Genomic DNA, 17,264 nt, shown 5'->3' with positions numbered 1-17,264 from the left:
TTTATCACAATATTCTAATTTTCTGAAACAGTCCTGTACATGAAACACATTTCAAAATAATTTGAAACGGGAGCAAATGAGCACCGGTAAAAGACGCCATTTCAAACAGATCACATCTCCAACCGGATCCAGTGATGCAAAAGCAGCATTTATGAAAGAATCTTTAAGGAGCATTTAAAATTGTCTAAACATTTGAAAATAATCGTCCTCAATGACTGTTTGCATAATTCTCCTTCTTCACGACAGGACGTCATTAAACTATTAAACCGCTCCAAGGATCCGTAGAATGAGGTGAAATGAAGACGTAGAAGTGTGCTGGTACCTCTGGTCGTCCCCCTCGCTCACGTCGTGCAGCAGGACGTAGTACTTGAGCGTGTTGGGGATGAACCACTTGGGGTTGGTGTACTCCCCGCTGTGCTGGATCCGGTGCTGCTCCTGGGACAGCTTGAGGAACTGCTCCACCGGGACGGCCTCCGTGGAGGAGACCACCAGCAGGCCTGCCGGGGTCAAGGAGACAACCAAACACGCAGAGAACCGCCTGCTCTCCGGGGAGTGAAGAACAGCTCCAACAGAGGACCCAGAACCAGCACCGAGCAGGTTTAGATGGTTGTTATTAATCAGATCAATGTGGTAAAGTACGGAAGAGTATAGAGGGTCTGCATTGACGTCACTTCCCCACTAGACCAGCCCCCTTACTCACATTGAGTAGCAAAAACAGCTGCAACTAGTGGAGAAGACGGGATAACAGCCGATTATCAGCTTAAATTAAAGGCAGTTGGACTTGACAGTGACTCGTACAGTTACCCCAAGAACCAGTGGTCCATGGACATTAATATTTGGTACAGTTACCAAGAACCAGTGGTCCATGGACATTAATATTTGGTACAGTTACCAAGAACCAGTGGTCCATGGACATTAATATTTGGCCACCAATCCAGTTTCCTGATATTTATATGTACTTAATTTCCACGCCGGGGAAGGTTGACTGTCTTCTCAAAATTTCACCTTTTTTAATCAACATTTCAACTTATTCACGAAATTTTGACTTTTTTCTCGACATTCCGACTTTTTTCTCGAAGTGCATAATGAACAAAAAATCTTCCTCTAAAATATTGTTTTTATTTTTCTCCTGCCTGGCCCTAATACTCTTCCGTATTAAAGCCACTGGTACAATCAAGGTGCGACAGGTTTAGGAAACGTGAGGAACCTCAGATGTTTCCTAGTTTAACGATGCAGCATTTACAGGTTCCACGCTAACTCTCCACCACTATTGAAACCAAACAGCAGTTCTGGACCGGCCCGGCCGGTCTGCCACAAGGATACAGGCAAGGTAGTGGTTGAGGAACTCGTGCTCAGAGGCCGGCATCAGCTGCAGGAAGTTCTCCCGGTAGGTCTCGAACCAGGGCGTGGTTACTAGGAAACAGACAAAACAGAGTCACACAATCATCTCCTTATTACATCAATTCATGAGAAAACACACACAAACCCAACAGATGTTATGTGTGTATATCTCATATATAGAGAGGGCTGAACTGTTCATGTTTTTTACTCAGGTTTGGCCTCAGATGGAGAAGGTTAAGTATCTTGTTAATGAAAAGAGGGATGTTGCAGGATGTGAGCAGGATCAGTGCAGGGTCTGCAGTCATGTGGACTCTGCACTGGTCTGGTGTGGTAGCTTCCTCCCATGGTCCAAAAACATGTTGGTGATGATTCTATAGTGCATAATGGTGTGCACGGCTGTTTGTCTATATACGCGACCCTGTGATGGACCGGCGACCTGTCCAGGGTGAACCCCTGTAATGAGCTGGGATGGGCTCCCGATCGATCGGCTGCCCGATCCGTGGCGGCCGGCGTAAGTGATGAAGTAAGCGAAACTAACATGGTTTACATATCGCATTTTGTTCATTAATAAAAGTTTCAGATGCTTGGTAGCCTTTTCAGTTGGTTAATGATTCATTGGACAGTGTTTTACATTTTAATCTCTGCTAGAGATGTTTTTTACTACTTCAGATTTTTTGCCAGTTTTGCACAGTGATAATGTTTGTCACATTATTTGTTATTAACCTCCGTTTATAGAGGACTTGTTTACATCATTAGGCTTCTAGAATTGGCCTGAAATGTTTTTCATTTGAATCTCTAAATGAGGACTTTGCATTTCAGATGAACTTCTAAGCCTCCTATAATTTCATGTGATTGTTTTGTTTTGCTGATATAATGCACAGATGTGTCATAAATAAAGGAGCTTATGGTTCATATTTTGGTTGCTTATTTATAACATCAAACTGGCTACTATGGACTAAAATGCTTGTGCTCAATGCTTAATATAATATTCAAATAAGGAAATCTTGGTGGAAAGTGGTGCTTTGTCATTATGGCGTGTTTTATTAAAAGTAGGTCAATATCAACTTCATTAAGTTTGCACAATGCATGGTTTCAAAATGAACTTGCATTTAAAATAATATTTCTTTATCTGAATATTATATTTAACATTCACAATGACTAAATCTGGAGACAATTAATACATAATTCATATGTAAACTAGACAGATATTATCCTGCTCATTCCTGTGCATAAATCTTCGTCTTTGAGTGCAAAATACATTTTGAAAACCCTCAAATTTTGGCCCTCTCCATACAGTCTTTTTGCAGATGTGAACCCTGAATAATCTAGTCGAAGACCCCTGCACTGAGCTCTTACCACTCAGGCTGAGGTTGTAGTCTCCCGTCCTCATGGCGGTGGCCAGGGCGCCCTCTAGTGGCTGACAGGAGAGCACCACCTCCCCCAGCTGCCGGTACTGAGCAGGGCTCAGGGCAGCAGAGCTCGGGGTCGGGGTCGTCACCACATTGTTCACACAGATACGCAGGTTCTTCACGGTCTGCAGCTGGTTGTTGGGATCCCGGATATGCCCTAGAAAAAAGAAAAAGAAAAAACACAATCACACGTATTGTTCGGTCCGTCAATGGAGATAAGTGACGGAATCTGACTCAGTCCCGGAAAACAGTCACTAATATTTGTGGAGTCACATGGAACATGGATTTGACCGTTAGCTTCCTGCTGCTACGACTCTTCTGGAGTGAGTAACTACATCGGTAGCTTAGGTGGACATGCATACAATAAATTCAGAAGAAGAAAGGAAATGTTTTTAAATTCAAAGAATTTCACCGAGTGGCCTAGGAATATGGAGCTAGAACAGTCTCAAAAGTGAGAAATGCACACGCCGATCCACAAATGCACAGGACAAGATTCACAAATGCACAGATCACAAGAAAAGCAGAGCAGTGATCTCCTCTCCATCCTGTGTTGCTGTCTTGTTTATTTATCTTTATTCCAACAGCTGGTTTATTGAACTACTATGAAATATCTAATCACTTTTCTAAGCAAAAGGAACACGAACGCAGGCTCAAACAGCAGCGGTGCTTTCGAAATGCCATACTAAAAAGTATATTCTAAAAAGTATACTTAAGCTCGGCACACTTTTGAGTAAATATCAGTAGTATGCATTAATTCGGACGTACTACTCAGAGCGCACACGTCACTTCCTGCCGTTGGGAGGAAGTGACGTGTCACAGCAGCAGTAGCAGCTGTTACCATGGTAACAGCTGCAGTAGCAGCACCGCTCCGCTACTTCCTGTTTATCCTAGCCCAAACAAGATGACATTATATAATATTATATATGAATATTATAATATTATATAATATTATTACACTTAGCAACCAAACACGGCTGCATTGCATTGTGGGAAGTTTCTGCTTAGCTAGTGTCCATCAATCCACACTAATGCATTTCTCCAGAATGAGTATGGATAGCACATACTATTGAGTACGTACTAATGTTTCAGACGCACTAAAGAATCTCACATACTGTTTTTGCTACTCATTAGGGTGGAAGTGTGGGATTTAGGACGCAGCCCAGGTGTATCCCACGTGGGGTGCGCTCTTATGATTGGCTGAAACAAAGGAGGATATCTGATTGGTTGCAGATCTTTCCGTGTTAAAAAAAAAGCAATTGTGGACTGAGTCACGTCAGGGGAGTCTCAAAAGTCACACACAAATGCAGCGCAGCTCACAGACAAAAAAACATTTGTAAATCAGGTTATATTTGTGTCTGCATCAAAAAAACATTTGTATATCTTGTCCTACGCACGTGTGAATCGGTCTGTGCATTTGTGAATTTTGTCCTGTCCATTTGTGGATCGGCGTGTGCATTTGTCACTTTTGAGACTGTAGCTCCATATATGAAAGGTTAAAGGGGGAGTGGCTTCTTCAGTAGGATCATCAGAATAAACACCTTTAGATGAAAGTACAGATATTCAGCACCTTCTTACGATGACCCTGCCACTCCACAGCCAGATGTTGCTACATCTGTTTACAACAAGCTGACGTAGCACATAAGACAATTCACTTCTCTCATAAAATGGGTCTGGCACCCCCCCACTTATTGAAATCTATTTGTTCCAAGCCGTCAGTACGGAGCCCCTCTGGTGACATTTGAAAAAAATAAAATAATGCGTGGCCATGCATTAAAGGAGCATGAGGCTCCTTTAAGAAATGAGACTCTCTAGCGCCACCCTTCACCACGACGGCCGTTGGGGGTACTGCAGCCAACAGTGAAGCCGGCACGGGAGAACGGGGAGAACGTGCATGCAGCGTCATGTTAACGAGATATTAACTCGTGGCCACGAGTTATTAATGCGTGGCCATGAGTTATTAATGCGTGGCCATGAGTTATTAATGCGTGGCCACGAGTTATTAATGCGTGGCCACGAGTTATTAATGCGTGGCCACGAGTTATTAATGCGTGGCCACGAGTTATTAATGCGTGGCCACGAGTTATTAATGCGTGGCCACGAGTTATTAATGCGTGGCCACGAGTTATTAATGCGTGGCCACGAGTTATTAATGCGTGGCCACGAGTTATTAATGCGTGGCCACGAGTTATTAATGCGTGGCAACGAGTTATTAATGCGTGGCCACGAGTTATTAATGCGTGGCCACGAGTTATTAATGCGTGGCCACGAGTTATTTTATTTTTTTCAAATGTCACCAGAGGGGCTCCGTAGATTAGTGTATCGTTACACCTCTATGTTTATCTCAACTCCAACATCTCTCTTGCTGAAAGTATTACAATGCTTTGAGCTGCTTGGAATAAAGTTTTTACACCAGTTTGAAGAGATGCCGGAAGGGGGCGTGGCCAGACCCAGCACTGGCTCCGCCCCCAAACCAGCCATGACAGACATGAAAAACATCATAAAAACGTATCTGGTGTGTACACCAAAATGTCACAGGCGTTGCATTAAGACTTGATAATATAATATCTATAATATTATAATATAATATCTATTAAAAAGAAAACAAAAAAATCAAACAAGTCTCCTTTAATGTGGACGACAATCTGAGAGCATTAGCGTATTACGGCTGATTTATGGTTCCGCGTTACACCAACGCAGAGCCTACACCCTACGGTGCGCGTCGCCGCGTACCCTACGCCGTAGGCTACGCTGTCGATTTAACGCAGAAGCATAAACCAGGCTTTAGCCTGCTAGCAGCTTCTCTCTTCTCTGTTCCATCAGCAGGAGATCCGAGCAGCTACCGGAGGATCCAGCTGGGGGTCCCGTTAGAGGGGGACCGGCCGGGTCTCCCGCCCCCCCCCTCAGCCGCCAGGTAATCAGATTACCGTCCAGGGGCAGCTGCTTAGTCACAGCCCAGCATGCTAGCTGTCTCTCCCTGAAGTTTGATCCCTGTACCGGGGCTGGAGCCGGAGCCGGAGCTGGAGCCGGAGCCGGACCAGACTCCAGGACCGGGCTTACCTTCGGAGGTGAGTCTGCAGAAGGGCCGGAGCAGCTCGGAGAAGTTCAGGTTGTTCTTGCGGGTCAGCCTGTCCGCCTCTTTGCTGCTCAGCACGGCCACCATGGGGACGAACGAGTCCTGGATGAACTCCAGCACGGACTGCACACACTGGGCCATGGTGCCGGACTCTGGCCCCGCCGGGACGAAGGAGACTCGGGGGGAACACTGGACGGTGGGGAAGAGTCTCACTGGGACATTGTTTTTGAGCCGCGGGTCGAAGGCTAAGCAGGTGACAGCTCTTCCTGTGTAGAGAGACGGTCACGTGATCCGCCCGACCCCGGCCCCGCCCCCTGCACACACGTCACACGAACACGTGGGTCAACGGCGCCGCCATGTTGGTCGGGGCAGATTCTGTTGCAGGGTCGGGATGAGGGTTGACAACTCCTTGAAAAATAAATAAGGGAAACCTCAACCCGATTGCCTTCACCCTTCCTGGCGTGTTAGTAGTAGTAGTTTATTTTGGTCATTTACATTAAAGATATTTGCATATACACTGTACATGTATATACACAGGTATATAATAATAATAATAATAATAATAATAATAATAATAATAATAATAATAATAATAATAATAATAATAATAATAATAATTTTCCTTTATTAATTCCACAATGGGGAAATTATTTCTCTGCATTTAAAATAGTATATATATATATATATATATATATATATATATATATATATATATATATATATATATATATATATATATATATATATATATATATTTATATAGTATATATATATATATATATATATATATATATATATTTATATAGTATATATATATATATATATATATATATATATATAGTATATATATATTTATATAGTATATATATGTATATATATATATATATATTTATATAGTATATATATATATATATATATATATATATATATATATATATATATACAATTTATATATACACATATATATATATACAATATATACAATATATATATATATATATATATACAGTTTGCCTATCATTTTCAACAAAGGGCAGACTACAGAAAAGGAAAAAAAAAGATACTAATAAGAAGAAAACGAAACGAACGAACAAAACAAAGAAAATGAACAAAGAAGAGAAGAAAATAAATGTGGTCACTCACGATCAAGATAATTTAGATTAGTGTTCTACATTTATCTATTATTTTAGATTTATAATTTTTTTTTAATTTGTAAATTGAGCTACTTTTTTTTAGTTCCTCATCCAGGCGGTTCCATACTTTCACCCCTTCGACACTGATACATCTTGACATTTTATTTGTTCTTGGCCATTTCTGCTCAAAAATGCCATAGCCCCTTAGGTTGTACCTGCTTTCCCTCACCTGGAACAACTCCAGGACACAGCGTGGGAGCATGGTCATTTTTTTTAGCTTCTTTTTTTGTGAGTGAAACGATTTTTTAACTATTTGACTCAAACATGAATTGAATTAGATGCATATTTTTGAATGTAATTAACACATTAACACATGCTCCACAAGGGACTGTCTTGGCGCCATTCCTGTTCACACTCTACACAGCAGACTTCCAATACAACACTGATTCATGTCACATGCAAAAATATTGTGACGATACAGCCATTGTGGCTTGTATCAGGGGGGGTCAGGAGCAGGAGTACAGGGATCTGGTGGATTCCTTCAGGGACTGGAGTAATAAGTGCTGTCTCCACCTGAACACAGCCAGAACAAAGGAGATGGTGGTGGATTTCAGGAGGAAGAGGCCTCCCCAATTACCAGTTTTCATACAGGGGGGGGGGACATTGAGGTGGTCCACACATAGAAATACCTCGGGGTCCTCTTGGACGACAAGCTGGACTGGTCCCCGAACACTGACGCCCTCTACAGGAAGGGGCAGAGCCGCCTGTTCTTCCTGCGCACACTGAGGTCTTTTGATGTGTGTGTGGAGATGATGACCATGTTCTACCACACGGTGGTGGCCACTGCACTCTTTTTTGCTGCCTTGCAATCAAAAACACCAGGCGACTGGACAAACTGGTCAAAAAAGCGGGCTCAGTGTGGGGCAGGAGTCTGGACCCGCTAAGATCTGTGGTGGAGAGGGGCACACTGAACAAACTGAGTGCTATAATGGACAATAGCAGACACCCTCTACACAGCCTCCAGGAGCAACAGAGGAGCAGGAGCTGCAGCGGTCGCTCCTCTCACTGCGCTGCAGAACGGAGCGGTTCAGGAGATCCTTCGTCCCCGCAGCAATAAGACTGTTTAAGTCGTCCTGAACTCAGTTTCACACACTCACCTCTGCCACAACTGGACTATACTTTAGTTTGCACTTTACAGGATATTTGTTTAAAAACCTTATATTTCATGTTTATTTTAATATTATGAATGTGCTTTTATTGTCTGAATGGAAGTGTGGTTGATTTTTATGTTTATGTTATGATGAGCTGCTGGACAATTGAATTTCCCTTTGGGGATGAATAAAGTTCTATCTACATGGAAAACTAATTATTATCCAGCAATTCACTTTAATACAAAATAACAAAATAAACTGAATAAAATAAGTATCTTTTTAAACAGAAAATGAATATAAGACGATAGAAAGAAAGCAGAACATCCATTCTGTAATAGTGCACATTTTTAGTGCAATAACAAAAGTGCAAACAGAAAGTCTGTAGAAAACTTGTAAACATATTTGTGCCTCAGAGGCCATGACTGTAGCTACAGTTGTAGTAAAACAGAAAACAATAACTTATGAACTCAACAGCTCAATGCCATTTTCCATTGGCATTTTATGACTATTTTCTGACTCACTGTAATACGGGACAAAGTTCGTCCCTTTTCAGCTCAATACGGGACGTACTTTAGTTTATAAGACCCCGTCCACACGTAGCCGGGTATTTTTAAAAACGAATATTTCCCCCCTCCGTTTATAAAAAAATTTGCATCCACACATAACCGAAGATCTGCGTTTTCGACCACATTCATAACCTGTAGATCATCTGCGGCTCCCGGGAAGCTGCACCTCCGCGGGCACCGTAGGGTGCGCGTCGCCGCGTACCCTACGGTTGTAGGCTCTGTGTCGGTGTAACGCAGTAAGCGGTGGTCAAGACCAGAGACCATTTATTTAATAGCTTGGAGAACAGATGCTGGATCATCTATAGTAAACAAAAGGCGCACGTCAGAGCCCGTTTTATAATAGATCCATGGTCAGAGCAGATTTGTTGTTGTTTTGGCGCATAATGTGACGTTCGAAAACGCAAAACTCCGGTTGTGTGTGTCTACACGCATCTACATAAACGGAGTTTTCAAAAATCTTCACTTTGCCCGGAGTTTTTTTAAAGCTTCGTTTATTTGCGTTTTCGTGTGGATGACAGGTCAAAACGTAGGAAAATATCTCCGGTTTAGCAGATACCCGCAGATATCCGGCTACGTGTGGACGGGGTCTAAATACGGGACGATTCTGTTTTTCAAGGGATGGTTGGCAGTCCTAGTTAGGCTAGGCTATCTTCCTAATTTGACCGATTACTGGAGATGAGGACTGTTTCGGCGTACCTCGTTAAAGTACCAACAAAAGGTCAATGCACATAGATGACAGGCCAGTAAGACCTTTCTTATTCCTGGTTGAAGGATGCTCAGGTAAACATGACAAGATGATGTGTCATTAAGTAGCCCAGAGTTCATAAGTTAGGCCTGATACTTTCCACAACACTCTGATACTGCCGGCGTAGTTTGTTCAGGGTGTCAAGCAACAAAATCCAACTATTAACTTGTTCACAGGTACAGTGGGGGAAAAATGATTTAGTCAGCCACCAATTGTACAAGTTCTCCCACTTAAAAAGATGAGAGGTCTGTGATTTTCATCATAGATAACTTCAACTATGAGAGACAGAATGGGGGGAAAGAATCCAGGAAATCACATTGTAGGATTTTTACTGAATGAATTGGTAAATTCCTGGGTAAAATAAGTATTTGGTCACCCACAAACAAGCAAGATTTCTGGCTTTCACAGAGCTGTAACTTCAATTCAGTTTTATTTATATAGTGTCTATTACAACAGAAGTTGTCTCTAGGATCTTTCCAGAGACCCAGAACATAAACCCCCGAGCAATTAGTACATAAATAATGGCAGGTAAAAACTCCCCTAGTGGGAGAAAAACCTTAAACCAAACAGTGGCAAGAAAAACTCCCCTTTAGGAGGAAGAAACCTGGACCAGGACCTGGATCATAAGGGGGGAGAAACCTGGACCAGGACCTGGATCATAAGGGGGGAACTCTCCTGCCTCCTTCTTTAAGAGGTTCCTCTGTCCTCCACTCTTTACCTGTATTAATGACACCTGTTTTAACTGGTTATCAGTATAAAAGACTCCTGTTTAACTGGTTACCAGTATAAAAGACACCTGTTTTAACTGGTTATCAGTATAAAACACACCTGTCCACAACCTCAAACAGTCTCACTCCAAACTCCACTATGGCCAAGACCAAAGAGCTCACGTTTCTCACGTCAAAGGACGTGAGAAACAGAATTGTAGACCTGCACCAGGACCAGGACCAGGACTAGACCTGGACCAGGACTCAGACCTGCACCAGCTGGGAAGACTGAATCTGCAACAGGTAACAGCTTGGTGAAGAAATCAACTGTGGGAGCAATTATTAGAAAATGGAAGACATACAAGACACCGATAATCTCCCTGGATCTGGGGCTCCAAGATCTCACCCCGTGGGGTAAAAATGATCACGAGAACGGTGAGTAAAGATCCCAGAACCACACGGGGACCTAGTGAATGACCTGCAGAGAGCTGGGACCAAAGTAACAAAGGAGCCATCAGTAACTCACTACGATCAGGGACTCAGATCCTGCAGGGCCAGACGTTCCTGCTGAAGACAGGACATGTCCAGGTCTGAAGTTTATTAGAGAGCATTTGGATGATGCACAAGAGGATTGGGAGAATGTTATATGGTCAGATGAAACCCAAATAGAACATTTTGGTGGAAATACAACTTGTCATGTTTGGAGGAGAAAGAAAGCTGAGTTGCATCCAGAGAACACCAAACCTACTGTGAAACACGGGGGTGGAAACATCATGCTTTGGGGATGTTTTTCTGCAAAGGGACCAGGACGACTGATCTGTGTAGGGAAAGAATGAATGGGGCCATATGGTGAGATTATGAGTGAAAACCTCCTTCCATCAGCAGGACATTGGAGATGAAACGTGGCTGGGTCTTTCAGCAGGACAATGATCCAAACACATCGCCACGGCAACGAAGGAGTGGCTTCATAAGAAACATTTCAAGGTCCTGGAGTGGCCTAGCCAGTCTCCAGATCTCAACCCCATAGAAAATCTTTGGAGAGAGTTGAAAGTCTGTGTTGTCCAGCGACAGCCCCAAAACATCACAATCAGAATTTGAATCAAAAATAAGTTTATTGCCAAGTCGTTTAACACACACAAGGAATTTGTTGTGGTGATTGGGGCAATACAAAAGAACAAATAATATTAAAAGAGAAAATGTACAACATGTTGGTTTTAAAGTGCTGGATTAATGATTAATGACATCACTGCTCTAGAGGAGATCATGGAGGAACGGACCAATCACTGCTCTAGAGGAGATCATGGAGGAACGGACCAATCACTGCTCTAGAGGAGATCTGCATGGAGGAACGGACCAATCACTGCTCTAGAGGAGATCTGCATGGAGGAACGGACCAATCACTGCTCTAGAGGAGATCATGGAGGAACAAACCAATCACTGCTCTAGAGGAGATCATGGAGGAACGGACCAATCACTGCTCTAGAGGAGATCTGCATGGAGGAACGGACCAATCACTGCTCTAGAGGAGATCTTGGAGGAACGGACCAATCACTGCTCTAGAGGAGATCATGGAGGAACGGACCAAAATACCAGCAACAGTGTGTGAAAACCTTGTGAAGACTTACAGAAAACGTTTGACCTCCGTCATTGCCAACAAAGGGTATATAACAAATTATTGAGATGAACTTTTGTTATTGACCAAATACTTATTTTCCACTATAATTTGCAAATACATTCTTTAAAAATCAGACAATGTGATTTTCTCATAGTTGAGATATACTGTACCTGTGTGAAAATTACAGGTATATATCATCTTTTTAAGTGGGAGAACTTGCACAATTGGTGTCTGACTAAATACTTTTTCCCCCACTGTAGCTGCTTCTACATGGATTTGAACCAGACATGGATTTCACCTCCAGAACTGCTGAAGTCTCCGTGGTCCATGTCTCATGTCTGACCCGTGGACTCTTCAGCTGAGCTGTGGTGTCACAACGGCTGTCACGGCAGCAGGAAGACCCACCCGGGTCGCCCACACCTCCAGGTGTTCTCCAGGACACAGACGTGTCAGGTTTGCTCTGCAGAAGTGGCTGTTGTGTTCTGGTTAAGCGCCAGCGCTCCAGACTGAAGCCAGCGCAGATGGAATAGAAACAGCTCGGGCCCGGCTCAGAAACCAAGCCAAGCTTCACCAAGCTTCATGTTTAAACGTCCATATTCACAGCAGAAATGAACATATTTACAAGCCCATTTAAAGACAGTTTTGGTCTCCATAGCTAGATTTTGCATCCATAACTATAAGAGGGCTCATTATTATAATTTTCTTTAACATCTATCAAACTATATAAAACAATAAATCAATGTATAATTAGGGGCATAGTCTTTGGACTGGCTGTCACATTGACATTTGAGCTGTAAATAAAGACCAGAGTATGGTTGTTCATATTTTCAAGTTTTATTGTGGTGTTAATTCTCCTAGCAGGCTGGACTCTGGGCTGGCCCGGAACGGTCCAAGAACCAAGCTGGGCTCAGCACCAGCAGCTCCAGGTCTGGTCGTTGTTGGGCTTGTCCAGTTCTTATTCAGTCTGCAGCAGCAACCCAGGCTGAAATACAACGGTCATCATCTGCTCCATCCAGCCGGTGTTCTGACAATCCTCGCTACCTGCTGAGAAATGCTACTTTGTGGTTCTGCGCATGCGCACAGTCGATTTTCAAAGTTTGATTGGCACGTCCATCATTTATTGCACGATGTAAAATGGATAATATGGGATGTTGAGTATTTGATCCTTCAACATACATTACCCATGACATGAATTGCATTACACTTTGTGAACATTATACCATAAAGAGAAAAAAAAACTATTGTATGGCTTAATTTGATATTCATTCAGTCATTGGCCTTTATTTAACCAGGCAGGTCATTAAGAACATTCTTATTTACAATGACGACCTGGCAAGAGACAAGGATCACTTGGAGGGGAAAAGAAAATGGTTTAGGGAGTAAAACACAGTAAAATTGTAGCTCTACAAAGGGAGAAAACAATTAGGTAGAATGTTTTGGCAAAGCTGCAAAAATTGGCAGAACACTAGCCTCTAAATCTTTATTACAGTGCCACCATGAGGCCTACCGATGCAACTACATGTAGCTTTCAATGTAAAAAACAAGCAAGAAGGGAAATCCAAATCTATACGGAAGAGTATTAGGGCCAGGCAGGAGAAAAATAAAAATAATATTTTAGAATTTCTTTTTCAATATGCACTTTGAGAAAAAGGTCGAAATGTAAAAAAAAAAAGTGAAATGTCGAGATTAATGTTCTTCTTCCGGCTCTCGGCGAGCGACGAGAAGTCAGGGGGTAAGGGAGCCCTCCTGCCCCGATGGGACATTTTTTGCTGGATACACAATGGATTCCTACAATTATTGGAAACCGTTGTGTTTGGCGATCCTGTCATAATTGGATTTATGATAGCAGGATTTCTCCTAATCAGAGGAGGGGGATTCCTGGTCTACCGACAAACGCGCATGTCGTTGACAGCTGTTTTGGCCCTTTCAGAGATGGCGGACGTGGGTGAGGGGATAAGCACCGCGACCAACACTCAGACTTTAACGTTGGGGGAGCAAAGCCATAAGCTGGGTGCGATTCTTGAACAGAATCGCAGGCTGGCGACGGTCTTTGAGCTCATTGGCAAGATGGATAAGACCTTGGAGAAGTTGGAAGCTCGGCTTGGTGGGAATTGATCACAAATTCGTCTGTTTGGAGTCGCCATTGATGAACCAGAGACTAAAGGCAGACGGAAAATGACTGGAGTCTGTCTGTTTTGCAATATAATTATTGATTCTATAATCTGGCCTTGACAGGACGGTTTGGCCGATCGCTCTAGTCACAATCTCCCTGGTGGAATGTAAACAAGGGACTCTGCCCCCACTAACCCTCCCCTCTCCCAGGAACATCTGTGGACCTGTTTCAGAACTGACCGAGCCGACTGATAACATCAAGGATATTGGCTGAGAGCAGCTCTGAGCGAAGTTCATGGACTTACCGCTACACACACACTTGCTGATAACCACACCTCCCTCAACTCAACGCCTTCCTCGGCCCCTCCCTCTTATCAGCCCCCCCCCCATCCCAGTGTTACCCTTGGAAAAACAGGCGCACAATACCATTGTGTCGCCGCCGGTGTATCCGAAGTCAAAAACAGTTTTCTAAACTGCCTTAATAAACCTGATTCTGAAGTACAATTTTAAGAAAAAAAGTTGAAATGTTGAGAAAAAATTTCGAATTTATTATTGTTGTTGTATATCCACATTAATCTTGACATATTTCTTGAAGTGCACAATAAAAATTATTTTTCCCCTCTCAAATATTTTTTCTCCTGCATGGCCCTAACAGATCCACTTCCTCCTGCCGTCTTCAGACCGGTTAACGGAGCTCATTCATGAACGATAACAAACATGCACTCCGAGTTGTGATATAGTTTGTTTATTGATAGTATATTTTTGCATAGGGAAACAGAGGCATTTCCAGAAATGAATTTATTAGAATCTGTTGATAAGAATGGTAAATATGGTTCTAAAGACATAATATCAATATGTTAATATCCCCCACAGCGGATGAGCTGCACTGTGTCAGATGCACGTTTTCACTCAAACTGGGATACATTCAGAGAGAAACAGAAAGCAACTGTGAGTCCAGAACCCTCCGTGGTGTGGAGGAGCCCTGCTGCAGCAGGTCTGGTTAAAAGTGCTCTGGTCCAGAGCAGGAGCCCTTTCTTCAAGGTCCAGGACCAGCTTCACGCTGGCAGAAAGCCCCCGTCCCGCACCGTCTCCCACCGGACGCCCGGCCGAGCATCGCTGCAGGCTTCTGCTCGGCTGCAACGCATCGTTACCGTCCCTGTGGGGTCAGACGGGTCGGACAGGGAGGTTCTGGTGCAGCCCTGTGATGCTCGTCTGTCCCGACCTCTTTGGGAGGAGACGGACACGTGAGGATGAGCTGCAGCTCCTCGTCTGGGTTCAGCGCTTCGTGGGAGTTCAGCTGTCGAGAAAAGGCCCGGTGGGGAGCGTAGTCATGCATTAACGTCTGAAATGTCTGCATGCCTACACGCTCTCTGACGTCAGGGTTACATATACTTACAAACATCTGGAAAGAAGCAAAGCAGTCCTTTACAATATCAGTGAAAATAGGATGGAAAAACGTTGAAAAATGCACTACAATGTTCTCTGAGAAACAACTCTTTCATTCATTACAAAGTGTCTTCAGCACGCAGGGTAAAGAGCGTGGCGGCGGTGGCGCCGCTCAGCAACTGAAGCCACTGAAAACAAACTTAGATATAGAAAAAACTAAAGGAAACCAGCGGAAGTGAGAAGAGTCACCGAGGAGCCGGCAGCCGGAGTGGTGTGGGTCACGTGACCCCTACACTGCTCAGGAACCCTCCCAGGTCCGGGCTGGTGCCCGAGCTGCGGGCCGCGCGGGGAAACTCCCCCTCTGGAGGCTTTAGGAGGTGTTTGCGTGTTGCGCTAGCATCCAAAGCTAGCATTAATAATATCTAGAAAGTCTTTAAAAAACTAACGTAGCTGTTCCGAGCAGCGAGCTAGCGGGAGCGGCGGTAATTCCCCGCGCTGAGCGGTACGCAGCGCGTCATGTACTTCCTACGGACCGACGGAGCACCAGCGGAAACGAGGCGGGTCAACGTGATGACACTGACGTGGGTTCAGCTCACGCAGTTCTACCTCATCCGGACCGATAATTGTGTTTACGTTTGCCTACTGTCTGTCTGGTTTGCTGTGTACTGTTGATAAAAACAGTTACAGAAACCGTGTGCACCTTTCAATACTTTCCAGACGCCAGACGTAGATTATCTGAGCCACGAGGAACTCACACACCTCTGCAGCAGCTGCACCCCCCCCTGGGGTCTCTGGTCACATGACCACTGATCCACACACAGCCTGAGGGGACAAACGTCTGATTACTCACACGCTCTTTCTGCCGTCTGATGCTCCTGAACTCAAATCTGTTACACCGGAATATAAAACCAAGACGATAACCGTCATCGCTGGGAAGACGGTCAGTCAAAGCAGATGTTTGAGGTGCTGTGATCCGTGTTGTTCAGCCAATCTCAGTGCGTCTGAACGAATACACCCGACACCCCCACGCCACTGCAACGCCGCCCTCAGACTCTGATGCGTATCGGAGTCTGAGGGCGACGCCGTGGGCCAACGTGGGCCAACGGGCCTTCAGCCTGGTGTCCCCGGGATTCTCCAGCGCGAACACCACAAACATTTCTGCGGCACATTAATCCGGCCCACTTCAAGGCCCTGACCAAGCTTCTCCCCTCTCCCGTTTACCGTCCCACCTGCAGTTACGCCTCCCACCTCCCATCTAGTCCCATGTTAAGCTTCAGAAAAGGTGAGAACTGTGCCAGACATGTTGCTATGGAGGTCACGCTCACTCCTGCTGCGTGCACGCTTGTGTTTGTCGTGTTCTCAACGTGAAATCACTGAGCATTTCCTCCGACCGCAGCGGAGGACGACTCCAACAGAAGGAGCTTCCTCGTTCTTCTCCTTCACTACTTCAGAACTGATCATTTTCCTGGTGAGTCTCCTAAAGACGGGGAGGATCTCTGGGCTCCGTCTGCTGCGAGGTGAAGCCCGTCACCGCCCCGGCCTCCCTCCACCCCCTCAACTCTTTGGGTTGTCTTATGGCTTGTCACCTACGACCTGGACTGCTGATGGCGTTATTTGCATACATGTGCTGCGACGAGCGGCCAGCTCGTCTCAGACTGGAGCAGCAGCGCGGCCAGAGGCACTGCTTGTTCCCATCGTTTTTGGTTCTGCTGGTTGATCTGCACGGAGCAGAGACGCGCTCGTCCCGTCGTCCCGCCCTCTACACAACATCTGGGACAAACTATGGGTCAGGAAAAGTGCAGAGCTCCCTCCAGCGGCGGGTTGGAGGTAGATGGATGCCGTTAAACTAGTGGTGCTCTGTTTCTGTGCGCTTCCTCAACCACGCTGCACTTAGCAACAGTCTGACAGCCCAGCCCAGTGGACGTGGTCTCGGGGGGAGTTTATTCAGGACTACAGAGAAGACTGCAGCTTCTTCCTGGTCCTGACTCTCTGGTGAAGGGCTGGAATGCAGCCGGACCGGTTCAGC

At 44.7% G+C, this 17,264-nt stretch overlaps 1 protein-coding gene across 3 annotated transcripts in view; it reads right to left on the bottom strand.

The window, feature by feature from the left end:
• The window catches only part of trappc8 (trafficking protein particle complex subunit 8), a 44,023-nt gene extending 37,909 nt beyond the window's left edge, over positions 1-6,114 (bottom strand). For 2 of the 3 annotated variants that reach the window (XM_061737420.1, XM_061737421.1), the window contains exons 1-4: positions 5,808-6,114; positions 2,698-2,907; positions 1,324-1,413; positions 323-497 (exon numbers count right to left, since the gene is read on the bottom strand). In XM_061737420.1, the coding sequence (XP_061593404.1) occupies positions 323-497; positions 1,324-1,413; positions 2,698-2,907; positions 5,808-5,964 (632 nt within the window). In that variant the 5' untranslated portion in view covers positions 5,965-6,114. The remainder of the gene's footprint in view (positions 1-322; positions 498-1,323; positions 1,414-2,697; positions 2,908-5,807) is intronic. The other variant, XM_061737422.1, reaches the window with a different exon arrangement.
• Positions 6,115-17,264: the final 11,150 nt, after the last annotated feature.

The sequence above is a fragment of the Cololabis saira genome, chromosome 13 (assembly GCF_033807715.1).
Source record: "Cololabis saira isolate AMF1-May2022 chromosome 13, fColSai1.1, whole genome shotgun sequence".
Lineage (NCBI taxonomy): Eukaryota > Metazoa > Chordata > Actinopteri > Beloniformes > Belonidae > Cololabis > Cololabis saira.
The sequence above is the reverse complement of the archived record's forward strand: the minus strand, read 5'-3'. Positions and strand labels throughout refer to the sequence as shown.